The sequence below is a fragment of the Rhipicephalus microplus genome, chromosome 1 (assembly GCF_043290135.1).
Source record: "Rhipicephalus microplus isolate Deutch F79 chromosome 1, USDA_Rmic, whole genome shotgun sequence".
Taxonomy (NCBI): Eukaryota; Metazoa; Arthropoda; class Arachnida; order Ixodida; family Ixodidae; genus Rhipicephalus; species Rhipicephalus microplus.
In genome coordinates, this window is record NC_134700.1 from 200,964,599 (window position 1) to 200,992,544 (window position 27,946).

Sequence of the window (27,946 nt, forward strand, 5' to 3'; positions counted from 1 at the left end):
ATACGCGGTAAAAGGCAGTGGCATATTGAGGGTACGCTGGGCCCGTGTTCCCCTCCCCTTCGAATTAAAAATTCTGCATGCACCCCGATAAAGCGTCGTCTCTTTAATCGCTAAAAATGAAAGGCGGATGCAAGTAGAAGCACTTAATAACCAGGCCAACTTGCGAGGGCACAGTTTGACCACACAGAGAGGTGGAACGTCCAGAATTGCCGATGACCTCCTATGATACAATGACGTAATCCGTCCAACCAGCTTGTTGGCGACTCGCAGTTGTGTGTGCTTCCACGGGTCACGAAAACAGGCGCCTCAGGGATTTCAGTGAGAGTGAGGACTTCACGGCGAATGTGCCTTTCGGAACCGTGTCCGTGTCGGGCAGAGGCGTGCTGTACCGTGACTGCGAGAGCAACGAGTAAAAGTCAAGTGTGCAGTTATTTTAGTGCACAACACGCACAAATATGAATGGCAGATTTGCTCAAGCCTGGTTAGCACTACATCATTCGAACGAATTCCAACAGAACTTGATGGAATCGAACAGCGCGTTTAAATGCAAAAGCACTTGGAATGGTGACGAATGAAGCGGGCTGTCTTTGGCATGAACTTAAAAACGAGCCAGTACGACAAATGAGAATTTTAGGCAGTAATTAGTACAAAGTATTGCTGATAAGTTGCTGGCTTTGCCACCTTTTGTTCAGAATGCAGTTATAAACTTGAAACTATATCAGTGCTTGATAACTCGATAAGTGATTGGGCAAGTTGAGATGGGTTGGATTTTCAAAACTATAGTTTCGATTTCAGGTGAAGCCGGAAATAGAAGAGGCGTGAACAGATTTCTCGTAGGTGGAGTTACCGGGCGTCATGAAGTTTTTGTTTTTCTAGGTAAAGTCTAAAAAGGACATCTTCACAGAAATGTCAGAAACATTGAAGGAGAAGTGTTCTCTGTGTAGCACACTCTCAACCAGTCTCCCTCATTTGAAGATATGCAATTTTACCAATGAAGCTGAAGTGGCGGCCCAACAACCTTGAGGGATCATGCATGCTGCACTACAATGCGACTTTTATAACCACAGAAACAAATATTGCTTCTTCTAACGGAATAGGTGAATATTGCGATAAATCGTGCTAATAATTACAGCCTATTGCGAAACTACACCAGAGTGAGGTGGGAGAGCTCAGACTGTCGTAGCCAATCGAGTGCAATGTGGTAAAATTAGGGATGGGTGAATAGTAAATATGCAATTTAGGGTTCGAAGCGAATGGCTATTTGGTCGAATAATTTCGAACTGAATTATTCAAATAGTATAAATCAGATAATACAAACTGAGATGGATGTTTTTATCATAACCCAATTAACTTGCACATTATTTTTTATTTTGAAGTGTACCTGTGCGTCACTTGCGTGGTTTGACGGTAAGCGGTGATAACAATGAATTGACGGTATCAGGAGCAGGGTGCAAGTTTTAATCGGTAAAGCAACTTACGTTTTAGAATTTGCCGTAATAAGCCCTTGAAAGCCCGCATAGTATGCTTTCAAGCTTGAAAAATTAAGAGACTGATGATGTGGGTGCAAGCAGAATGTAATTTGCGACAGTATGTATTTTCGCCGAAGAAGTGGTTTCACGGCCCAGCGATGTACAATGCAATGAAGCCACCTTTTAAGGGTGTTGCATGCGGTCGAGTATACAACGGGGATGGAGAGAAACCCGAAAAGTGGCCATATACATTTCGCATTTATTTTCAAGCGGCTTTAGATGACAATGAAAAAAAAAATCGCAGCATATCCACGGAGTGAATGATGAGTAGTAGGGTGAAGTGTCCGTCCGTCCGCCTGTCTTGTCTGTCCATATGCTGTGCTGGCTACGCCGGAGCGATGAACTGCCCTAGACCATTTCACCCCTATAAGCCCCTAGGGTCATCCATGGTATAAGAGCCATCATAGCGTCTTTTTATCATCACCAAGAATACATCACGATGAAAGCAGCATGCCGCGATGTTTCTTTCCATTCCTACATCATGTCCTCTCGTTTCAAGCACTTCGAAATATCAGGAATTTTCGATTCCTACCGTAGCGAATTGGAATATCGTAATATTTAGTCGAATATTCGAATGCGTTTCAATATTCGCCTACGCCCAGTATAAAAGATCGGCACACCTGCTCCGTGAAAAATGAACGAGAACACGACACACGTAGGTGCTGCGTGCTGCGCCCTCTCACCTTTCGTTTCGTGCTGTGCAAATGTGTCAATGCTAAATCACCAACTAGACCGAGCCATCGTTTTATCAAGTGAGTATGGTGCCTGTAAAAAGTGTGGGTTTGAGCTTGTTGGTGCGGCTTCATCATCGCAAAACAACGCAAAAACCAAACAAGGAGACAGAAACACACAGAAAAGAGCGCTGAACTACGAACTAATGCGTTTATTTGTGCAAGCATGAGTAAGATTGAAAAGGCGCAGGTGCCCACATCGCATCTATTTTATGGCGCAGGCAGCTAATCTCCTTGTCTGTTAATGCTATCGAAGGTGCACTGACACATGCTGATCCCACTTTATGTATATGTATTTTCTTGGCCTCGTGGATTTCTCGAGCTCGGGAATCTCGATAGCTGCGAACAATGCGTGTCTGCTGGAGTTTGCACCTTGCGCAAGGAGCGGGTGCAGTGGCGTAACTAGGGGGGGGCAAGGGGGTACAAGTGCCCCGGGCGCCACTAGGGAGGGGGCGCCAAGCCGAGTCCTCGGGTTGGCGCCCCCTGGAAAGGTTGTCAATGTTTTTTTCCGTAAAACCGCCTGGAAGGGGGGAGGGGCGAGGTTGTAATGTACGACTGGAAGTGGGGATGGTGGTGAAGGAAAGGGTTGCCGCAATGGCTTTTGCATCGGGAAAAGGATCCTCTATTTTCATTTTGCTGCGCTACCTCCGTGCCTTCCCATGACCCTCGGCTAAGCTTTGTTTTGTGCTCCGCAGCACTGGGTTAGATGAGTTTCAGCGAACCCCACCAGCCTCCCAAACCACTTACTGAAAGCTTCCCTGAAACCAACCACGTACGTAAACAAAATAAAATAAAAAAGTTCGAATGCACCTTTTTTGAGTAAGAACAGAAAACTCCAACGAAATAGCCGATCGTCCAACGACTAATCGTCCACGCAGCGGCGGAAGGAAGGGCGAATATAATCCGTGACCTCGGCACCAAAGGCTAAACAAAGGCGTTTATTCGCAGAGTTCTCTGGAGGAAAGACGGAGAAAGCGTGACACGACGGCGACGTTTGTTGATTCCCTGCATCGCGGGCGCCAGCAAAGCAATAGAAGGGCGGGGGTCAACGTTTCCCACATGCCATCCACCGCCATGGGCAGGTTCATCCTTTGGCCCAAAGAACACGCACCTGCGAAAAAAGCGCAGAGCGTAGTGTACCCGACAGCATGTGCCGACTGCCCCGCTTCGTACGTTGGAGAAACCAAGAACTTCCCTGAAAGAATGCGGCCGCACAAGGATGACCTCCATCAATGGAACAGCGAACGGAGCGAAACGGCAGAACACTCCGACCAGTTTAACCCCCATACCAGACCCGAGGGCGCGGTGTCTAGCTGGTTGCTTTGTTTTGTACTCACCCTGCATTCCTTGGGATGCACAAATAGCGCGAAAGCTTAGGTACGAGAAACTTGGGCCTGGGAAGCGCCCGTGCCGTCAAGATTTTTGCAGTGTGGACTGGAAGAGAACAATGACGGGTAAGGGACTTCCGGAAGTTTGAATAAAAAAAGAAAAATACTATACAAAAACGCGGGCGTAGCTCATCGAAATCAGAACTGGTGGCCCTTGGCCTCCGAAATGGCCCGCCGCGCGCCAGTAGGCAATCGCGGAAGCCTACATTAGCGCTTTTAATGGGGGGGGGGGGGGGGCTGTAGTAATAATTATTATTAATAATAATATTATTATTATTAATAATAATAATATTATTATTAATAGGAGCTGTAGTAATAATTATTATTAATAATAATATTATTATTATTAATAATAATAATAATAATATTATTATTATTATTATTATTATTATTAATAATAATAATAATAACAAACATTATCACGGGCATAATGAGGGGCGCGGAAATATATTTGCCCTGGGCGCCGTCCTATCTAGTTACGCCACTGAGCGGGTGCAAACCCTTTTTCCAGCAGACACGCATTGTGCGCCTTTTCAATCCCTCTTCCCTTCCTGGCATGTGTAGAAACGTATTTGTTTATTTATAAAATACTGCGGACAAAAAGTCTAAGCAGGGTGAGCAAAAATACAAAGCAATAACAGAAAACAAGGTTGCAAAATGGCTTTTACAACATGCTTTTAGTTGAAAGACAAAAAAGAAACAACTGTCATGATACAGTTATAAGGAGGTAACAAAAGAACAGTATTTACACAAATGGTCATAGGCGTTCGGGGAATGCTTTCGTTAGTTTCATTTGTTGGTACTTCTGTGCTTTTTCCTGTGTGTTTCTTTATGTCTCCTCGTTTTTTTTTTTTTTTTTGCACTGTTTGGCGAAGATGAACGACGCTTGTGTTGTGAAGCACTAGTCGACACATACCTTCTCAACGTTATCGGGCGTCCTGTTGAACAGGTGGAGCAGGTCGTAGCCGCTTTCCTTGATGCCGCCGAACCTGATGATGAAACCCCTTGAATATTTCCGGAGCACTGCGCCGTCACGAAACAAGGCAATTGGTTATAAGTGCCCTGTAGAACACTCGGCCGTGTTAAAACGTCAATTGTCTCGTGAATCACGATCTTGAAAACTGACGAGTGTTTCCAAAATTGTGTCAGAAAAATCTTCGAAATAAGGGAAGAAAATTTTAAATTTAATTATGGGCTCGTTTTTTCTGTTAGGCACAATATTGATGCGAAATAACTGACAATAACTGATAATTGTCAGTTAGTTTGAAATGAAAGGAATGCGATAACACTCGCTGCCTTGCCACTTCATTTTCTGCGGTGGCAACACTGGTTCGTTTTTGGAAGTAATTGGAAAAATTAAATTAACTTCTTAGCGAAGACTGGCGGTAAGTTCAAATGAGCGGACGAAAATACTTTAGCTTCGCAATGAAACATCGTTAATTTCGCCCGCGTGGAAGGGCTCTATTGCCATAATTTTCTTTCAACGGAGAGCCATTAAGTGTGTGTGCGGGTTGTGCTTGTGATTACAGCACGCATGGCGCGTATAACCAATGGAGATGAGCACCACTGTAATCGTTGTTCGGAACAATGACACGATTGCGGTGGTAGTGCTAGCTGCGCTCATCTGCACTTCGGTATATCAGTTTCACCGGTGGATTTTTTCTAATGTAATTACCTCGCGATAATTATCAGAGGCAGTTTTTGGAGCATTGTTAGCGTCAATGGGCTCTTCAGATCACCGAAACACTGGTCTCAAAATGTTAAGAAAGTTATTTGTGTAAGCTATTTAATTAGCGCCATAGTTGATGTTCCTAGTCATGTGTTGCTACGGAAACAAAATAAAAAAAAAACAATTGCGAAAGCAAAGCTCAAATATTCCAGCTTCCTCGCTTTTGAGGGTTTTCGGACGCACTTCTGGGAACACCTATTGACGTGTGCAGAACTCACCGAACATGAGGGCCCAGTATCGTGCTGGAACAATGTAGGCCGCGACGCCTGCACCCACAAGCATGGCAAGGAATATTCTCGAGACGAACGGATCGGCGAACGTGATTGTGCTGAGGGAATAAAAGACGCAATTCATATGCTACTGTTAGTGTGCTAACGAAGATGAAAAATGTATATATTGCACTGCAACGTCATAAAGGTCACAGTTAGCGTACAACATCGTCATCTCAAGTCTCGCTCATACACTCATGCCTATATTCGAGTGACCGAGTGTCTTTTATACGCATCCTTCTCGTCCATTCTTCTTCAGGCAAAATTTTAAAGGCCTGACCACACGTACACGTATCTTGTGGCCAGGCCTTTAAGGCCATACATGCGTTGCAGCGCGTGGCTCTGCCGACGCGTCGTCGCGCCCTTTTCCCGTGGAGAGAAGGCGCGCTACTGCACGCACCTATGTTCCGCTCTGTAGCCCTGCCGTGGTGGTCTAGTGGCTAAGACACTCGGCTGCTGAACCGCAGGTAGTGGGATCGAGTCCCGGCTGCGACGACTGCATTTTTGATGGAGGCGAAAATGCTGAAGGCTTGTGTGCTCAGATTTGTGTGCACGTTAAAGAACCCAGTAGGTCGAAATTTCTGGAGCCCTTCGATACGGCGTCTCTCGTATTCATGCTGGTTTTGGAACGTTAAACCCCACATGTTCCGCTCTGTGTATGCTGCATTATTTTTACACGAGTGCTGAGGTTCGGCCTTGTTGGTGTGAAATGTAGTGGCGATGTGCAAGGTTAATGTGTTTTAGCGGACGAGGATCAAAGAAGGCATCACAAAACGAGCGTTATGCGTTGCATTTCCCTCTTTTGTCCTCGTCTGTTCAAGCGCATGGTACTTTGGCAGTTTCTGTTCACGGACACGCAAATTACGCAAAAAAGAAAAAAAATGCTTAATCTTAATGCACACGTCCATGAACTCTCTAAGCGAGGGCACCCCAAAATTATTTGCAGAGTACCTTCATGTATATGTTACATTGCCGTCCTATAAACCCTCCCTCCCCCTCCCATTTCAAAACAAGGTTCAGAGAAGGGCCTGAATAAGTATATTGGAGGAGCACTTGTCATCAGTAAGAACATTAATTTTCCAATGGCAAAAACGAAGCCTGTATTAGCGAGAAACGAGTTCCTGCTCGCTAACTAAGTGGAGCTTCTGCATTTGCTTCACAAAGTTCTGGCATCATGCGCGCTGCAGTCCAATATTAGGCGAGAAATGTTGCGCATGCAATGCAGCAGCAGTGATGGCTATGTGCAGAGAGTCACCGACTTGATCAGTCGCTCGCCGTACGAGGCCACCGTGCCCATGGTGTTCTGCATGGTGGCTGCGATCTCCTGGAGACGGGCCAGCTTGCCCTTGAGGGACTGCCGAGACTGCGTTATATATTGAAGAAAAAAATAAAAGGGCAAAAAATGTACTTCCAGCTGTTTTCCTTTATTCCCACATTTGCGAACATCAAGCTAGGAACACGTTCGGCTCTACACAAGCCAAAGTTCAACCATCCGGATTATAGAAGGAACCTATAATGGCGATAATCTCCAGAGGCGTCTGCATGTTCGCTCCTGAAAGGAGGAGCAGCGCCGCTGGCAAGGTCGTGACCTTTGATAAGGCATCCCTGAAAAATGTCCGTATAGTCTCGGAGGTCGTGCATGTCTCCCGCGATGCGCGTGCGTAATCAGGGCGAGTCGTATAGCAATTAAAGCAGAAAATTGTAATGAATAATATTAAACATTAAAGTCGCAAACTCGCTTTCAAAGCCCAAATAAAAAGAAAAGTTCATGTGAATTGGTGCATTATATATGCTTGCGGCACCCACAGGCAAATGCGCCACAGATCCATTTGTCTTCATTTTTTTTTTTCAACTTTGCGCTATAACGAGAACTACCGCTAAACCATAGCGGTGTTCCCTACAGTGTTTTCACCGTCATTAGAAACACAATCTCCTCGGTGAAAATGAACGTTATTGCAACTAAGAAAAAAAAAGCACGACAGCGAAATCAAACAAACAACAGTGCCCGTATAAAGTAACCTCCATTACCATTATCCAACTTTTCATACCCAGGGGTGACGGATATATAGTTTATATCTTCTGTTACGTATGATATATGAGGACGTTTCACGTAGCGGCTCACGAAATGCGCACGAAATCTAAACAGAGGGGCAGGAGCGAGGCCCGCGGTAGCAGAGACTAAGATTAATGAATGCGTTTTTTTTTGTTTTAAACGTGACTCACTGATAACTCGTGCACGTGGTCGCGGTCCCGGCAGTAATAGACCGACTTTGCGCTCATGTCTCCGCTGCCTATATATAGCGCTTAGTAAAACGTTTACATCGTCCTGAGCAACATTCTCTCACAAATAAAATATACGCTAAACTGCTTCCGCGTTTTCGGTTTTTCTTTATATAGGAAGAATAAATGTAGCTGAATTGAAGCGTGAGCAAGTAAGGCCCGTATTTAGTTCGCTGTATTCGTTAATTCGCTATATCAATGTTTGTTACTACAATGCTCAACTGTATTTGGAATCGAAGTACACGCCCTATGGTTCACACACCAATATGCAACGAAAACTTGGTAAGGTAAAATTAATCACGTCATCAGGTGCGGTCATTCGGTATGTTACCTGTTGTGAAAAAAAAAAAAAAAAAGCCAACTCACGCTGTCATCATCACTCTGCTGGCCTTCTCGAAACAACTGAAAGCAAAGGAAAGGAAAAAAAAAACTTTAGCCTGGTATATGAGAGTGTGCTGTAACATATAAATGCAGAGCATTCATTCTTGTATTCTTTTGACATGCTTATGCTGGATAAACATGGCTTTGAAATGAGCCCTGGTAAGGCGTCTTTCCTTAAAACGTGCCTACGTTTCTTCGTTGCTTTTTTTTTTTCGCGCCGTGCAGGCTGCAATCAGACCTTGATTTTGGTCTATCTCAAAACGATCACGATGAACCTACAAACACGCAGCCATGCAAGCCGCACATTGTCATTTTTCTCTCAATACATCGCTTGCATTTAGAGCTTCAAAAATAAGAAAAGTAAAGTTATGTATGATACTGAGTTTTTTCTTCTTTTTGCAAAATATCTAGGGTGTTTCAAACTTCATATTGTGACGCTGCACGGCCGTTGGTCGGCGTGACGATGCACATATTTATGTGCAAGGTTTCACTCGAATCGCCGAGCCCCTGGCAACCCATTACGCCAATTGATGTTTCCGCGGAAAATGCTGAAAACGTTTCGAACCCGCATACACGTAATCTAATCACTCGCTGTGGTGACGGTAGTTAATGGTGATTATAATGATTATTCATTTTATTTATTTTTTAATTTTATTTACAAAATACTGTCGACCCTCGATGAGGGTTATTACAGGAGTGGAAAATACAAACATTGTACAAGCGAGGTAAGCAACGACAAGATATCCAAAAATTAAACGCACACAGTAGTAACATCTTTACGTCAAGTGTCGCGATTGTGATTATTATGATGTGGAGGTGGCATATTTGAGAAAGCGTGTAGCCCTGCTCGTGATGCGCAGACAATTTTTATCAACTGCATCTCGTTTAGTCCCAACAACTATAAGAAATGTCGCAGCGGACAGTACTCACGAATCGAAGCGCGAAAGTTTAGGGCAGCACTAACTTTCGTTTCCAGCGTCTGCTGTTTGTGCCAGATCGGGGTAATTTTGACTCATTATTAATTTTTTGGATTTAACGTCTCAAAACCGCGACCTGATTATGAGTGACGCTGTAGCAGAGGACTCCACAGATTTCGATCATCCGGGGTTATTTAGCGTAAACATAAAGGCCAACGTTACTTTTAATGGCAAGATTATATGTGACTTAAGTCGCTGATCGCGAGCAGTTGCTCATGTAGGAGTAGTTAGACTATAGAACAGGTGCGTTTCCATCCGTGAGTATACTGTATTTCATGTATAAGAATATGAGGTGAGACTAAGGAATACCTGAAAGGAGAGACGGAGCAGTTCAAGTTAATAGGCACCGTCGTTTCACGTTTTTTTTTTACTTCCTGGTGCTGGCGCGACGCAGCATACCCTTTCCTCTTCATCCTCTCTCTCACTCCCGCTAATCGGGGAGGCCTACTCTTCCAGCCTCTAGAGCCAAAACTTGAGCAAAATGGAAGGGTTAAGTACTTGTTAGTGATCTTTAGTATAGGGGAAAGGAAGAGGAGAAGGAGGAAAATGGAGTAACAGTGCTCGATAACTGTCTCTACATTGGACACCTCAACCAAAACACTCGTGGGGAACCAAAAAAACTCGTGGGGAATAGGGAATTAAGGAAAAGAGAAAAGTATGAAGGAAAAGGTAGTGACTGCAGTGGAAGAAGAATCAGAAGAAGCGTGTGTTTAATCGTGTCGAGCCGCTAGATCATGTTCGAGTGCATTAGTACTTGTAAACACAAGCGTGCATGGGGGGCGGGGCAGGAAGGCGGGGGAGGGGGGCGTCCGCACCTCCTAATCATCCTAAGGAGAGCGACTATTCTACCCTGTATCTTTTACTAAAGCCTTTTTACTAAAGCTTTTCGTGTCATTTTTAATGAGCAAGGTTATGGCTACACGTCTTCTTTGTGTTTTTTTTTTGACGATACTGAAGAAGAACAACTGATGTTGCTTTCAAGAAAGTGTTTACTTCCCGTTTTTGCCCCGAAAAGCGGGGTACATATGGCAAAGCTTCTGTGAGCAGTGCGTCATCGATTCATTTCTATTTCTTCTGTCTGTTGTGGGGTTCGTTTTCTATCAGATTAGACTGACGGGTGGGGGAAAGAACGCTGGGGTCATCCCCCCCACACACACATACAGCCCCTCTTAAGACGATCAATGCGAAAGCGTATGGCCCAAGTGTGAGCGCTTCTTCACGTCGTTTGGACGATATACGAGAAGAGTCCTAATCCATCTGCTCCTTTCGTCTGTTGTCCAATCATCGTGGAGCACGTTATCAACCCTAAGTAACACCGTATTTTTGACTCCTGTACCGGATATGTGTTGGCTCATAAACGGCTACAGCTGGATTCGGGCGCCGAATAACGGCGTCGTTGCGTACCTCTCTGTCCTCTTCGACAGGGATGACAAGGGCAGCGATCATTTCGGCGAAGAAGAGCAGGGCACCGATCAGGGGCACCATGTACGGCTCGCCCTTCAGGGTCAGCCACGAGAGCAGCTGCGCCGAGCGCACAGAAAGAGCGCATGTTACGATATGTGAAATGACATTTCGTTAATTGCGCCAATTTGAGTGCACGCATCTATTCTTACCCATACTCAAAGAGGCACGAAGTCGCTCCGTATAGCGATTTTGATACGAAAGCCACATTTTGAAAATTTTTCGAAACGTGCAGAATTCATGTTGGAATGCGTTTCGTGTGACAGACACAAACGTGGCACGTGAGACAACACGTCCACTCGCGCCACGTATAGCACGTACACCTGTTTTCTGTTCGTCGTCTACTGTCACACTAAGCTCATTTCAACGTGGGCCACCAACTACCCATTCATTGCTCTGCTAACCGCTACAAGGGTATGAACGTGATCCGCATTCACGCGACAGTGTGTAAGCATTGTTCCAATGACAAAAGGCCGTCCATTCTGGAAGCACACTGCAAACTCATCGCCATATACTTCCTATGCACATCTTCACACGGCAGTGCATTGCGATGCGAATGACGAGCATATGCCCTTGTCTTCATGCATGCCTCTATATCTCTTTCGTGGTACCTCTTCACACACACCTCTAAGCGTGCTTTAACAGTAATTGCCTACCTGCAGCTTCTTTGCCACTTTTAGGCTCCTCAACCCTCCTAAGGCGTTCAAAGAATACCTGCTACGCCTCTTAGAGGCTGTAGTTCTTTACGAGGCCTCTTACCACGAGGGAGATGATGGAGCGCGGGATGGACACCCAGTTGAAGCAGCCGATGAAAAAATCAGTTATCCGTTTGTAGTTTTCGTAGAGAGCCTTCAGGCGTGCCATGTTCCGGGTCAGGGCCTGCGTGCGTGTTTCGCCAACACTCGTGTTCACCCCTTAATGGACAATCGTTGCTCGACTTTACTACGAAACAGAGGTAGAGCTCTGCGTACAGAAGCACGTGAGACGGTTAGATGGATACTGTTTTAGCAAGGGTGAGGGGTGGGGTGTACAACCTCTTTCCCCTCATTTTTTCAATTTTGAATGCGCATATATTAACGCATTTATATAAAAGATCATTATTGGGAAGCAAACGAGACAGCACGCTCGAGAACGCAAACCAGTGCTGCGCTGCCGAGTAATGTATATGTTCAAATTCGACCACATATCAGTTATGGGTTATAATAAGAATGCACGCACAAACTTGCCTAATGTCTGGTTACCCCTCTCCCCCCTCCGAGAGGAACTCTAGGTACGCTCCTGGTGAAAGCGTATAGCAACTGCCTTCTCCTGAGTTTCTACAACGTAAGGTTGTAAACACGATTGTATAAACGAGCTTATTTTTTATTCGTGGACGCCGCTACCTTGCCTTTTTATTACGCGAATGGTTTGCCAGTTTTGGTGTTGAAATCAACTTCAGAACGTGACGGGGTCTCGAATGCATCTGAGTAGCGGTTTCCAAGCGCATCACTGAACTGTAAAAAAAAAAAAGACCGTTATTATCAATGACCCCAGGCTTTAAACCTTCGTCGCCCTTTCACTGATATACCTCCTCCCGCACTCCTATTCGTCTACGCGAAGTATTAGCTTTATCTCGACGCCGCGATTAACATTGTGCATAATGGTCAGGTTACGCGTATGCGGGTATACACACACAGTTGATTTGCGTTCGCAGGTTATTTATTCCAGAAAGAAGAGCCTTAGCGCCAACACTGGATATTTGTAAAAAGGCTTACCTATCGAGCTGACCGAGGCGCGTTCCTGGCCCACAGACTAATTCTGCTTTTATACACGTCTTGGGCAATTAGTGTGGGAAAACATTAACCATGCTCGGAAACTCCTCTGCCTGAGATGCATTAGCCTGCCCCGTGCTGTGGTGTTCACATAATTTAGTTTTATTGTTTTTATCGCCATGCTATGTGCCTCCAAATCTCACGCTCATCTACATTATGACGGTATGCGTTTAGTCGGGCGAGACCTATTCAGTGTCAATTAAGGAAGTCCGTCTCATTTCTCCCATTTATAGCAACGAAGCTTACCTTAATATCTAGAGTAACCACACACACAGTGTTGACCTCAGTGAACGGAATACCTACAGCCCTCGTCAACTCCGTTTCGTTGAGCGCCGGTGGACCGGGACCTTTGTCCTTGAAGCAGCATATCAGAGCTTTCATCTGTGGAAACGAGACGGGACAATCATGGACGACATCTTTATTGGACGATCGAGAGTGAAAGATGAAAAGAAAAATACATGGTGTCATTGCAACAGCGGAGCTAAAATTATAAATTCTTAAATAAAGTATTGGCAATGCTAACCGACATTAGAAATTGCCAGTTAACGTTAGATAATGCTGGTAATAAGCGAGAAAGTACAGCAGCTTTCTTAAGGCATTTCAAGTGCGGCTAAAAATTATCACCGGCATTGCTGTGGACAACATAGGTCTCCGAGTACATTGTAAAAGAAATCCATAAATGTCGCTTCAACAATAGTAATGCATAACTGTGCACTGCTGTTCGCATAGTTCAGGTAATAAGCGCGGTAGCTGCAGCTGGCGGCCGCTCAAGGTTGCAAGACTATATAATACGCACCACACAACGAAACTTTCGCCGCTTGTTTTAGATCCAGGACATCACATTGCCGTTTTTTTAAGAATGAAAACTTCCGAATACATCCACGGATTATTTTTTTGTGCTGTATACACACGATATTCATGGTTCCAGTGAAACCAGACAATGTGACTTAAGCCACGGTTCGAAGGTGGGCCCCCACTTACCGGATTGTATATGAGGTCTATTTCGAGCAGGATGAATCCTCCCGTGGTATTGTCGAGGTTCTGGTCCTTGAGCGCGTACCATTGCTTCTTTCCCGAGTCCACCTGGAAAGAGGTGGAAGCCCAGCTTTTGTACTGGAAGGCTTTATAGAGCTTATTTATTTATTTATTTATTTATTTAACTGTACCTCACTGGCCCCATGGGTGCATTGAGTAAGAGAGCATCATGAAAACAGACAGAATAAACCGATCGCTTACTTTTGTCTTCTTTTGTTCTGTGATGTATCGATACATGAGTGCAAAAAGAGTATATTTATATACAATAATAACCTGCTGGCAAAGCATGCAACAAATAGAACTAAGTGGCGAAAGTACTAACAACACTCATAAAAATAATGAGAAAATGATACTCATAATTGCAAAAGAAGTGGTGCATTGATCACGTAAAAATGCATGGAACTCATGATAGAAGTAATGTCTGTTACGAAAAAAATGCTTAGCAGAAAAAAAAGGCGTAGTTTCCGCGAAAGGAGGAAGTGATCAATGTGACAGCAACACGCTGTAATGTCATACGAAGTGAACTATAGTTTAACAACAATTAACCTACTAGCCTGCTGTAACTTATTATTGAAGTGACCAAGCCGCTCAATGACACCTGAAGTGACTGTAACAAAACACCGGCGCAAAGAAAGGTATTGCGCCCGAGCGAAGCAACCTTCTTGCTGTCTAAGCCCAAAATACGCGGCAAAAGCACTGCACATGCTAGGGTATGATCCTCCTGCTAATATCTGTCAAGATAACGCACGCGCGACCACACCTTTTGATCAATGTGTTCAACGCCCGCCAGGGCGAAGCATTTTTTAACGCTCTAATCACCGTTCAACTCAAGGGCATCTCATAAGGTTCATGCCTACAGGGTGAATATCTTCTCAATGTCCCGAGCTATCTCCGGATTTTACTTGCACAACCCTCTTCCAAGGTTGCCTCGACCGGCCGCGAACATCCGTCCCGTATGTTTTTGTGCTCAGAAAGTCGGCGCCAGCTATAAAAAAAGGCAAGACAACGACCTCAGCGTTACACTTCGCGTAATATTTCTCTCTTAATTATTTGCCCTCTTTGTAAATTTGCGCGACCTATTTTGTTCTTTCGACGTTGTAGACGTGTGGCACCACCTCACCGATATCAATGGGAAGGCCACAGTGCCAAGGAACTCCTGCTTTTTGACGTCCGTGAGCACGGTCACTTGAAGCACGGCGTGGATGTCCGTCACCTTCCTGCAAGCGCCGAATGGCGAACGTTGGGATTATGGGCAACATCACCCGGTGCATCATGGCGGCAATGAGAGGGCCACCTTGGCGTTCGCGAGCGTGACATAGTTACACTCGACTTGTAGCTCGTCATGTGACGAGATTCTACAATTGCATCGGTCGCTACATTACCGCTGACAAGATATGGTACTCCGGAATCGCTCCTGAACCTCACTTTTGCGTGTAAACAAGAGCCCACACCCACAACGCCATTTGACCGCGAGACAGCGGCTCGCAAAAGAAGGGACTGCATGCTGTATATCACGAATAGCGAAGATAGTAATGTAGATGATGGCAAGCCAACAAGAAACCCTGAGAAAGACAAAAAACAGCCCCGCCGCGATGGCCTAGTGGCTGAGGTACTCGGCTACTGACCCGCAGGTCGCGGGATCAAATCCCGGCTGCGGCGGCTGCATTTCCGATGGAGCCGGAAATGTTGTATGCCCGTGTGCTCAGATTTGGGTGCACGTTAAAGAACCCCAGGTGGTCGAAATTTCCGGAGCCCTCAACTACGGCGTCTTTCACAAATCATATGGTGGTTTTGGGACGTTAAACCCCACATATCAACCAATCAATCATACACAAAAAACAACAAAATTAAACCTTCGAGAATATGTCCTTTAATGCTTAGTACACAAGCGACATGCCATGCTTCTAGACGACTGTATAGCTTTCTTTAAGAAATAGCTGACAGGCCAGTCACATCATGGACACTGCAGCACGTGTCTCGCCTTCCTCTGTTGTCTGTGTTTCGGTGTATGTGATGGAGTGTTGTCAAAAACTTTTATCAATGTTATATATATATAACGGCAATGGCAGTGGCATGCTAAATCTTTAAGACAATGAGCGTGTGACAAGCGTTTATCTTACAAGCGGTACATGGTGCTCCACGTGGGGTTGATGGTCTTGGGGTCGCCCTTGTTCCACAGCATCTTCGGTGACAGCTCGACCACGCAGATTGCATTCAGGTTGCTTTCGCTGCCTGGCGGCGCAATGGTGCTGGCACGGTGTGCTAAAACGACCGAAGCAGTGAGTGAACGAGTACCGTAACACTCGGCGGCGGAATGAACTTAAGTGGAACAAGATCGAACTGTGAGTCTTAGGGGTCGTAAATTGCATGGGACATATGACGTGAGAACACCGCAAGAACGAGAATACCGCCTTTCCTGTATTAACCATTATCTCTTTCATTGTTTCATTGAATTCTAAATTAAAAAAAAAGGCCTTGTCCACTTAAAGTACAAACATATATTCGCTGATTAAGGCTTAATCGTTAGGCAAAGCGTAATGTGCGTGCATAGACGAGCATATACGTTAGCGAGGAAAAAAATGCTGTAACTTTTTTGAAGGAGTTCAACCTGTGACGCATTGGCAGAAATTGGCTTCGGGATGGGGCACGTCCTTGATTGACATGGGTTCGGGGTAGGTGAAAATGATCGAGCGTCATTTCGTGCTCTGTATCTTAGGGGAGAAACAAAATTGGCGAGAGAGGGTAGTCTGAGCTTATTGAGCGAGCCCCTGGATAAGCGACTGGGTTGAATGAAGCGTTGGGATTGCACTGTGCTGGAGGACCTTGGCATCAATTTCATGTAATTTCCCCCTCACCTTAATGAATTTAGCAACACTTACATTTTTTGCTATTGGTGTCGGCCGACAGGACATGGTCAGAATGCGCAAATGTGGAGTCGCCTGTTTTATTAGAGTAGGTGGACTAATTGTAGCTCAACGAACCGGGCCTGTTTGGACAGGATGGAAGCGAATAGAACACCTCGCGTGTTGGCTCTTTCTAAGTAAAACTGAATCAGTAAAATTCAGCACACACGCACATGACATATCGAAGTGGCTAAATGAATGGGACTTTCGAAACGTAGCATTATTACCGTAGCCCTCTTTCGCGAGTCCTCTCATGCTGTCTTGCATTGAACAAGTCGTCTTAGGAGTGGCTATACACATCGCGTGCCTATACCCTCGTACTTATTTTCTGGCGTGCACGTCGTCACTCGAAGAGCAGAGGACGTCCCACACTTATAGCGACCTTGTTAGAGCGCATGGGACGTATTGCGTACCTAAGACGATTACTTCGCCGATGTCGTGTACCTCGCCTCCGACGCTCCACCGTTCCTGCAAACGATAGAAAGAATATGCGGCAAGGTTTTATACTACATGATTTTTTTTACTGTAGTCTGCATGAAGCGTTATTAGCGTACATTATTGGGTGACAGGGATGCCGCGATGCCTTAAGCCAAGGTAGCGTGCGCACAAGGGGCGCAAGAGGGAGGGTTCCACTCCTTTCCCTTCTGGTCTTCGCACTGTGTATTATCGCAAGGGCTCACGAGGGTCAGGGCCCTGTAGTAAAGCTTCGCCCGAATGAGGAACACTACGCCCGCCTATGGTTATAGGCACTATCATTGTAGTCTAACCGCATTGGCTCGTATGTCATACGGGCAATACGCGAGAGCAACGAGCAACGTCGCTCAAGTGAACTTTTCCACAAGACACATGTCTTCGTCGAGGCCATGGCAACTTTCGGCGCCTCAACCCTGCATCTTCTACTACCTCTTCTTCACCGAAGCTTCGACTTGGGGCTAGTTGGTACGACTGAGCGCAAGACACGAAAGGCTAAAACAGGACACACCTGTCCTATTCCCTTTGACCTTAGTCCATTTCGCTCCGCGCAATGAGTACCTGTGCTAATGATATCTTTATGTAGGCCTGTTACACGTTCATTGGGAGTTTTGTTTTTGTCGTCGTATAGCGGCTATGCACGAAAACAGTGTTCAAGTCAGACGTATATATATATATATATATATAAGACGAAGAGGGCGGACTGTACTTACGTAGGTGTCCGAGATGCGCTCCCGAATGAGCGCCAGCGTCGCTCGTGTGGGGATGTCGCAGACCTCGGCGAAGTCCTTGGCACCCACCCTATCCAGGGCCATGCGGAACTTGATGGTGCCGGCGTTGTCGTCCAAATCCTGCTTCACTTCGTACATGGAGCCGTACTGGTAGTCGGCAAGGTTTATGTTGAACCTGCGAGACCAAAGCGAGCTCCAAGGGTGAGCCACACCGTAATGAAAACGACGCCCAGCACGCCTCCTGTAAGGCACGTACTTGCGCCAACTTCGAATAATAACGACCAGAAATTATGGGCGAGTGCTTCGAAATGTGTGCAAGGGAGTAAAAAGTCGCCGATTTCGGTACATACACTATAGCTACAATGCACTCAACTGTGGCATGCACATAATAAAGACTGTCGGGATCTTTATTTAATATTGACGTTATTGCTCTCGTAAGGTGAGGTCACTTAGGTTAAACAATACCACTGAGTGCGTTCCAAACTCTTCGGGACAGCTTCATAAATTTTTAATGTTTGACACAATAGAGCGATATTGATAAAACAAGGTAGTTAACCAGAAATTAACCCATACCTAACAGCCTTTTTATTCAGAATACTCCTTCATGAGTGGCGCCGCAAAAAAGCAGTTACATACGTGCAGAAGTGCCAACGCATGTTCATATACATACATATACATACATACATACATACATACATACATACATACATACATACATACATACATACATACATGTGTGATCCATACTTATGTTTCTTCGCGGCATTAGCACCCGCGTTTTGCTAAGGCAACGCTTAAAGCGAGCGTGGTAACCGAAGTTAACACGCAAATTTGCTCCCCTCACACACCTGAGCCCCGTTTTCGAATGACACTTGCTAATAAAGTGGTGGCTATATCGCTCTTGTTCCCAGTACTGTGCTTATTTTTATATATAATGGAGACGCCTCCTTTTACCCCGAGAAATACTTATTAGTGATGCAGCTGCTTAATATAATGACGGATCTCCCTTGATACTCTTATTCAAAATCAACTTATTTTTTCTTTTTTAAGGTTCATTACCTATTCTTGACCACTCTAGGTTTCCAAGGCGAACGAATTAGCTATGCGCGTTCAGCCTGAGGCAAGCTATAATCAGTGAATATACATGAACGAGCTTGACTCTATATAGGAGCAAATCGGGGTACTAAATCTTAGTCTATCGTGCTCGCCTCTCCTGCTTATAACGCATGCATTTGCCGTTGTATTTTGCCTCCAGAAATTGAAAAATAGAATGTGAAAAGCTTCTTTGTATCTATTGTTATTTTACGTCTTCATCGTTCTCAGCGCCACTTGTTTCTTTGGCTTCGTCTCTCGGAAACTTCTTGCCGAATTGCCTCGGAAAATTCCCGTAACAATGCTTTTTAACCGAGAGTGCACAGTGAACGATTTTTCATGTCCTTTGTGTGATGAAGGAGCCAAAATTTTTTTGTTCTACCTAGGTTACAATTACGATTAACATTTTTGTTTCCGAGGTAGACGGATTCGATGTGTCGTAAGGTAAATTTTTCTATAATGCTTGCACGAGAAAATTTCTAAATTAGAGCTTTTGTTTCAAATATTAGTGAGGATATTTTATGAATCCAGTTCGACAGCTCACACTTTGCTCAGAAACGATCTAAAGCAATAATTTGTACTTTACGGAGCACTACGAACGTCTAATGGATTCTGTGGGTTTTACATTGCTTTGTATGCTGAGGTTAGTTAGCTAAATAGGCCTTAAACAAAGACGGAGCTATTTGTGATATCTTGGAAACTAATTATCACAGAAAAAGAAAACACCTGAATACTTGTAATCGGTTTACAAAAAATCCGTAAACTCTGCAAGTTGCATAAAAATGGATCAACACTGTAATAAAAGAATCATAATTTAGCGATACCTGCCGATGAAGTCGGAAGTTGCCGTGGGGTCCTTGTCCATGATCATAACCTGCAGAAGGAGACTGTTGCCCACCGGCACGAAAATGTCGAATGGCTCGTTCCACACCGGATCGTTGGTGTCTTCCATAACCTGCAAGGGCAAGCGCACTGTAACGACACTTGTCCCCGCACGCCGCTCAGACCAAAACGTTTACGTTTGCCTCCTGCGAAAGATACACCGGTAGAAGAATGTTGAATGTGCATTTTCGATGGAGGCGGAAGTGTTGTATAAGACAGTGTGCTCAGATTTGGGTGCGCGTTGAAGAATCCCAGGTGGTCGAAATTTCCGGAGCCCTCCACTACGGCGTCTCTCATAATCATATATGGTGGTTTTGGGGCGTTAAACGCCACACATCAATCAAAGCGCTTGAGTGAGGCACTGTAAGCACAAACGCCTGTGCACGAAAACAAATGCGACATCCGAAGATGCACGAAAATAAACGTTTATGAATGCACTTAAACCGTGTGTACCTTTTTTAGCTTACTTACTAATTAACTCACCGCATGAGTACTTATGTTTTTACCTTCAAAACATCCACTTCTTCCTTAATCAACAGCACACGGGAAATTCCACTTGAATCTAACTACACACTTTGGCTGGCTGCCAGTTCCTTAAAGTGTTTGAGTCGACATAGCCGCGACCCTCCGTCATATTTTTCTCACACGTCACAGTTAACCGCACGGTCAATCTTAATCACAACGATGGACCCTGTGCATTAAAAAACCACCATATGCTACTCACGCGACTAATACGGGTCCAGTGACGTAGCCAGAGGGTGGCGCACCAGGCCCGTGTTCCCCCCACCCCCTCCAGCCCTCCAAAATTATTTTTGTTTGCCCTGACACAAACAGCACAAAATGACACTCGACAACATTTGACTGGCCTTCAGATCAAGAAGGTACCCACCTCCTCCCACATCGAAAACAATTTTCTGCCTACGCTCTTGTGCGCGTCCTCTGAATGGTACGCTTCCGTGACCGCCATGTTTCGATATTGCTGTCTTGCAAAAACATTATATTTGCGTAAGACAGCTGGCGGTTGATTGTTTAGACTCATTTTGATAGACTACTGCCGGGCACGAACCGTAGCTTCCACAAATGTCTCCGACACGAGGCCTTGCCGGAGCTAATCGCGGAGGTCAGGCATGAACAATTTTACCGCATCCACTTGCCATTCAGGGGCCAGCAATATGAAAGGTTCTCCTTCGAGTGCTCAATTTAGATTGTACGGTACTGAACATAGGGCTCACCTTACTAACGTACTTCTCGTTGCCCAGCTTGAAGACGACGTAAGGAGAGCAGGATTCCCTGTCATCCACGGGATCCAGATCCAGGGCTTTGAGCAAGAGGAATCTGACCACGGTGTCCTCACGGGCGGCGTACGCTTTCGGCACTACGCCGACCTTCGGCGCCTTTCCCGGCTGCGGCTGCTGCTGCGTTCGCTTGCTGGCGTCTGCAGCCTCCTTCTTGTACGCCTGTGCGCTCTTGAGCGCTGGACGAAGTGGCCACTTCGCTGGCGTCGGCGGGATGGCTGGCTTTGTGGGCTCCCCTTCAACGGAGACGGCGTCACCCTGCCTGCATGGACAAAAGCATGGTACGAATGATAATTTATTTGTTGCTGTGATTAGCAATAATTCCTTGTCTGAATTTCACTCTCTGTCTCTTGTTCATGCTCAGCATCTCACAAAACGCTGAGAGCGCAGTTTCGAGTGATCTGTCTCGATATATATATATATATATATATATATATATATATATATATATATATATATATATACATATATATGCCCGTTGAAGGCGGAGGAGAGGGCTATACGTGCCTACAGATATAAACACTTCCAGGGAAAGTAACTGCTGTCCTGGCAAAAACAAGGCCCCTGGTTGGAACGACGGCTTAAATTACATACCCTGATTATGTCGTAATAATTTGCCGCGGAATCGAACCCACACCCGCGTGCTTAGCTGCGCTACAGATTGGCCACTCGGCCGGTACATTATAAGACCTAGATTTTGTGGGCCAAGGCTGCGATGTGATTTCGAGCCACGCCAAAGTGGAGCCCTCCGGAAATTTCGGCCTCCTGGCGCAGGAGCGTAGCCGAAAATTTTTTTTTCTGGGGAAGGGGTTGAACTTCAGCCATACCTTATGTATGTATGCGCGTGCGTTTTTATTTGTGTGTCTATATATACGCAACCAAAACTGAAAACATGGGGAGGGGGTTGAACCCCCAGCACCCATCCCCACTGGCTTCGCCCTTGTCCTGAAGGGGTACAGTACACGGACTTTAGCGTTTCATACCCATCGAAATCGATCGCCCCGACCGGGAATCAAGACTTTGTGGTTAGCAGCCGATCGAGCACATCAACTCATAAGCGTGAGATGCGAAGGGGTGGTGGGGTCTCCGAATTACGTGAGGGAATACAAATTCAATACCACATTTTTATTCAGTCGAAACTGTCCTGTCACATGTTTAATGTGCTGGATTATGAGCATGCACGTTCTTAACAATAATGCCTGGCGAGACTCCCGTGGTTTTACATTGTAAGCACCGTACCTACTCGATTTCACTGCGAGGGGTGAGTTATCGTTGCGTTCAGGAAAAAAAAAGTTGTATTTCGGTATTAGATTGCGGTGTGAAGGTGGGATTTCGGCAGCAATAATCTGGATGAAACGTTCGAATAAGTACGCTACTTCTCACTTATACCACCAAAATGCCTCAATAAAAGCCACCGCAAGTAGTACGCCATGGCTTCATTTACCACGCTCGTTTTCTTTCGAATAAGTCATAAAAAGTAAAAAAAAAGAAAAAAAAGGAGGGCAGAACACATAGTAAAGCTTTCAGCCCCGCCCCCCTCCCTTATTTTGGAGGACGCATGTGAACCCCGGCACTACCGAAGCGGAACACCACTTTGCTGCCACAACGTCAAGTGAACGTGCCTGTCTGGTAGCTGGTATCCCGCTGCCGCGTTCGGCGGAAGCGACGGCTGGCCGCGATGGTCATCGTTGGCGTTGAATGGCGGGAAGGGACGCAACAGCGGCGGCACCGGCGGTACGGGAGGCACGGGGGGCACGGCTGGGGTCTCGCGCATCCACGGCGGCTTTCGAACCGCCTCCAACCAGGCCCGGATGTTCTCCTTCTTGTCGGCCGACATCGAGAAACCTGCAGCGCGTTTCGCTCAGCGACGGAGGTGACCCGTCCCTGTTCTTCGCTGACCTTCGCGAGGCTCGCGCTTTCCGGATGTCGATGATGCTGCGGCTGACATTGACCCCACTGTGGTAGAGGAGGAAGATCAATTTCAATTTATTTATTCAATCAATTTATTCAGCTTCTTTGGATACAATGTAACATCTTTAGTAGTAAGTAATACATTCGGAGGTCCCATAGTTTCAGGAACTGACGGGGGGACCTCCTAATACTAGAACATGTGTAAGTTGAATAACGTGGGCAGCATGAAAAAAGCGTGCTCTGATAGCAAAAAAAAAAAAAATACATGTATAAAATTTACAGGAAAGCTAAAGGAGCTACATAAGAAGAGTAAAAGCAAGAAATGAACAAAAAAAAAAAAAGACAAAAAGCAACAAAAAAACTGGCATGGTATTTAAGTCTATGACTGTAATATACGCTGGAAAATAAAAACACAGTTATAAGGGAAATCTTCATGACACAGGCGTCATGAATTCATCAAAACAAAGTGAACATAGTAAGTTTTAACACAATAGCAGCATATAAAATAGTGAATACCAAACGCTATAATAATTACGGCTACAAAACAAAAGCAAGATTAATTCATATCGGTAATAATAGCAAATATTCAGCAAATGATAGCAAAATATTCAGCAAATGATAGCAAAATATTCAGCGGTAATGGTAGCAAATCAAGCATGCGCGAAAAAAAAAAAAAAAAAAAATGGCAGATCCCTGAGTTAGTGTGCCTGCCCACATAATTTGCCGAGACAGTATTTTTTGTGAAGGCTTTGAAATGTATGTACAGAGGATGCTGATTTAATTTCGTATGGTAACGAATTCCAAATGGATATGCCTGAAAAAAGGGCTGTTAGTTTCGCGTAATTTGTTCGAGCGGCGGGAAGAAGTAGATTGTCGTTTGAAGAGAACCTCGTAATGTTAGTGTTGACAAAAAATTCATTTGAGTAAGCCGGAATGGAGGTGCCACATCTCTTTAGCCGAAAAATAAATAGAGATAGTTTTTGTTTAAGTAGTTCTGAGAGTGGCAAAATATTTAGATTTTGGTATAGCGGTTTAGAGGGGGTAAAAACATTACTGAAGGTCATTAGTCGTATAGCTTGGTTTTGCAGGCGTTGAAGGGAATCGAGGTGACAAAAGTAAGTATTAGCCCAAGATGATACACAGTAAGACAGATGGCTATGAATGAAAGAGTGATAAAGTGAACGAATAATGGGCCTTTCGAAATAATTACGTGATTTAATGATTACGTGTATGCCAAAAGAAACTTTATGCATTAGTGAATGAACATGAATATTATATTTTAGGTGCTCATCTAATGTCACACCCAGAAACCTGGCGCTGTTAGTAACGGGTATTTCATTGTCCCCCATCGTGAGCACCACGGGTGGCACTTTTGATAATGGAGAATGAAATATTACAAATGTAGTTTTAGTGGGGTTAATGTGCAGGCAGTTACGACTGCACCAATCACTTACATTTTTTAAGTCAACATTTAGATTTTGTAACAGTACGGCGATGCTTTTATGAGATGAATATATGGTTGTATCGTCCGCATATAACAAGCAGTCAGTATGGCGAAGTGTTAGGGGCAAATCGTTGATGAAGAGTAGAAAAAGCAGCGGGCCTAGAATAGATCCTTGAGGCACTCCTGTATTAGTAACCTTGGGAGAGGAAACACTACCGTCGATTTGTACAACTTGCGACCTGTTTTTTAGGTAATTCTTAATAAGGCTCAAGGCTGGTCCTGTAATGCCGTAAGATGCGAGCTTGTGAAAAAGAATGGAATGATTAATAGTGTCAAAAGCTTTAGTAAGATCAACAAAGACTGCACCAAATAGTGAACCGTCATCAATGGCTAGTTTGATTTTGTCCGTGAAACTAATGAGCGCCAGTTCGGTTGAGAAACCTGGACGGAAACCAAACTGATGGGGAGAGAGCAAGTCGAATTTTTTGAAATATGACATGAGGCGTTTGTACAAAATCTTTTCGATTACTTTACTAAAAAAAGGAAGAATGCAAATAGGACGGTAATTGTTAATGCATTCACGGTCACCTTTCTTGAAGACGGGAGTTATCTTGCCGTTTTTTAGGGAGGTTGGAAATGTGCCATCCTTGAACATTTTGTTGATGATGTTAGCAAGAACAGGTGAAACATAGTCGATTATCAGCTTAACTCGTGAAGGGTGAATGGAGTCTAAACCCGCCCCGGTTGTTTTTAACGATGATATGACAGAGCGAACTTCAGCGCTAGAAGTAGGATATAAGTAAAAAGATTGCGGACAGCGCGATAAGTGGGAAAGTGATGGCCGGTGTTGATTGTTTTCAGTGTTGGCAAAATGGTCGTTAAAAGCATTGGCAATGTCAATTGGCTCAGTGAATGTGCAGGATGCAGTACTTATTTTCGTTAACCGTGCATGGGAATCGGTTTTGTTCAGAAACTTTTTAATTAGCTGCCAGTTTCGTTTAGTATCAGTTCCATTAAGCAATATGCGCGTTTGAAGATAGTCACGTTTAGCACGTTTCAAAATTGCACCAAGCGTATTCGAATATTTTTTATAGCGAATTTGTAGCACTGTGTTAAATGGTTGGTCCTTAAGCTTCTTATGCATTTTATCTTTTTTTGAAATTGAGTGCAATAATCCGTTGGTGATCCATGGGTTTCTTCGCTCTTTAAACCGCCAAGAAATAGGGACATGCGATGTGCTCTGTGTTATGCAGTTTGCTATTAGAGCAGAAAATGAGTCGTAGGCTTGCTCAGCAGATTCGTTTTGTGTGACATCAGTCCAGTCTAGTTGGTTAATCAAGGAAACAAATGTTTCTGTGTTAAACACCGCTTTCATGACTTGTTTATGATTTGTGGCACGGGGCAAGAGAGCGGATTCTATTCTGAGAAAAACAGGATAATGGTCACTAAACTGATAGTCTATTACAGCCGCAGAGGCGCTCGTTGTCAAACTGGACAAAATGTGGTCAATCAGTGTATTCGTGCCTGATGGATCGCACCTAGTAGGAGCTGTGATTAACGATGAGAAGCCAAAACTTTGAAAAACGCGAACATAATCCGAGCATGAATGACTGTAAAGGTCAAGTATGTTAATGTTAATGTCGCCGCATATGATGACGTTTTTGTTTTCAAAAACGAGAAGGTTTAGAAGGGATTCAAGTTGCGAGCAAAAATGAACAATAGATGAAGACGGAGAGCGGTAGATTGATGCAATGATGGTGTTTCTGCCGTTCAGTGAAAAAACCGTTTGGTCAAATTCAAGCCAGACCGATTCACAGTTTAGGTTAGTAAAAGAAAGATCGTGACGACGCCTATATGACAATGACGAATCAATAAAGACCGCAGAACCACCACCACGGGCTGAATCGCGGTTGCAGTACTCAGAGGTATAGTTCGACATGCCATATAGATTACCATCGTTATTTGTTAACCATGTCTCAGAGAGGCATATGACTGAAAACGTGTGATTGATTGCTGTCAGGAAGTGTATGAGGTCATTATGATGCTTTCTGAGGCTGCGGACATTGAAATGAATCAATGATAAAGCTGGGGGTTTATTCTTGAGAAATGTTTTAGTTTGCTGATAAGACAAAACAGAGGAATCCATGGTTGTTCCAGATATCTTAGAGGCAGCCATCTACTGAAAGACAGATAGATGGCCTGCTTCACGTATACGAAAGACGCGGCTGTCATCACTTTTTCTGGCCTTTATTACGCAGGAATCTGTCCATAGATGCTTCCAATTTTTCGCCTTTTTTAGTTCCAAAGCCTGAGCAAACAATCTCTTGTTTTCTGGGGTTAGGTGATCGTTAACAAACACCGGTTTTTCCGTCTCTTTACGAAAGCCAATGACACCCGTCGTGATTCGTGCTTTCCGTGCTTTGGAAGCAAAGTCTGCTTTCTTTGTCCTGGAGCAAAATCTCGCTATAATGTTCGATCCATTTTTCGCCGGGACACGGTGGACGACATCGATGTCTGTCGGCTCAACGGGGCACCCAACTTTCTCACCAATTGCCTGCATTATAGCAAGGCAGTTTTCACCTTTCGTGTCAGGGATACCCTTTATCTCAACATTGTTTAAGCGTGAGTATTGCTCCAAGGCAGCCAGACGATTACATAGTTGTTTACTCTCGTCCCTGAGTTCTTTGTTTTCTTTGGACAATTCTTCATTTCTGCTCTTAACGGACTCGTAGAGTTGGCTATGCACTTGCAAGCTATTCTTCATTTCTGCAAGGTCAGCACGAAGTAGCTCAATTTGCCTCGAAAGCTCGGCCGTGGTTGGCATGATGCAATGCTTAGAACACTAATAATCATCAGCAATAGTAGAAAACACTAAAAAAGAGTATAATAAAGACAACGCTAAAAACTACAAAAACTGCTGGCAGCAGTGGGAGCGGCAAGGAGTTCCAAGACAAAACAATAAGTAAGGAACCAACCTGTATCGCGCAGAAGCAGGGAATTAGAGCGCCGTCCTCTAGCCGCAACCACTGCTGCCAAAGTGACGAGCCAGGACTAGAGGGAATCCTTATGTAGGGTCCAAGGCGCCTATGGGTGGCAGGCCAAGCTGTCCAGTGACGTCTTTTCCGTCGGTGGTGAGGGTAACCAAGCGCAGATGACGCAGGTTTCCCAGACACGTGTAGTGACCGTGCAGTTGCGATCAGCAGGCAGCTGAATGAACGTTATCGACCGGCGGATAGGTGATCGTCCTTGAAACGAGCTGGCTGTCACCAACCTGTATCGCGCAGAAGCAGGGAATTAGAGCGCCGTCCTCTAGCCGCAACCACTGCTGCCAAAGTGACGAGCCAGGACTAGAGGGAATCCTTATGTAGGGTCCAAGGCGCCTATGGGTGGCAGGCCAAGCTGTCCAGTGACGTCTTTTCCGTCGGTGGTGAGGGTAACCAAGCGCAGATGACGCAGGTTTCCCAGACACGTGTAGTGACCGTGCAGTTGCGATCAGCAGGCAGCTGAATGAACGTTATCGACCGGCGGATAGGTGATCGTCCTTGAAACGAGCTGGCTGTCACCAACCTGTATCGCGCAGAAGCAGGGAATTAGAGCGCCGTCCTCTAGCCGCAACCACTGCTGCC

The 27,946-nt window shown here is 45.0% G+C and overlaps 1 protein-coding gene across 4 annotated transcripts; it reads right to left on the bottom strand.

Moving 5' to 3' along the window:
- Positions 1 to 88: 88 nt before the first annotated feature.
- LOC119167248 (multiple C2 and transmembrane domain-containing protein 1) lies at positions 89 to 27,946 on the bottom strand. 4 transcript variants are annotated; one of them, XM_075890383.1, is made up of 17 exons: positions 27,296 to 27,946; positions 22,584 to 22,921; positions 20,903 to 21,223; positions 19,613 to 19,743; positions 17,679 to 17,871; positions 16,908 to 16,962; positions 15,712 to 15,853; positions 14,712 to 14,808; positions 13,538 to 13,639; positions 12,860 to 12,937; positions 11,505 to 11,624; positions 10,689 to 10,805; positions 8,293 to 8,328; positions 6,906 to 7,009; positions 5,596 to 5,705; positions 4,565 to 4,671; positions 89 to 394 (listed from the first exon to the last, which is right to left on the bottom strand). In XM_075890383.1, the coding sequence occupies exons 2-17, from the start codon at positions 22,800 to 22,802 to the stop codon at positions 290 to 292; spliced, it is 2,037 nt and encodes a 678-aa protein (XP_075746498.1). In that variant the 5' UTR covers positions 22,803 to 22,921; positions 27,296 to 27,946; the 3' UTR covers positions 89 to 289. The 4 variants fall into 4 exon arrangements, with proteins under 4 accessions (XP_075746498.1, XP_075746512.1, XP_075746523.1 ...); XM_075890391.1 differs by lacking the exon at positions 89 to 394 and adding an exon at positions 3,171 to 3,371; XM_075890397.1 differs by lacking the exon at positions 10,689 to 10,805.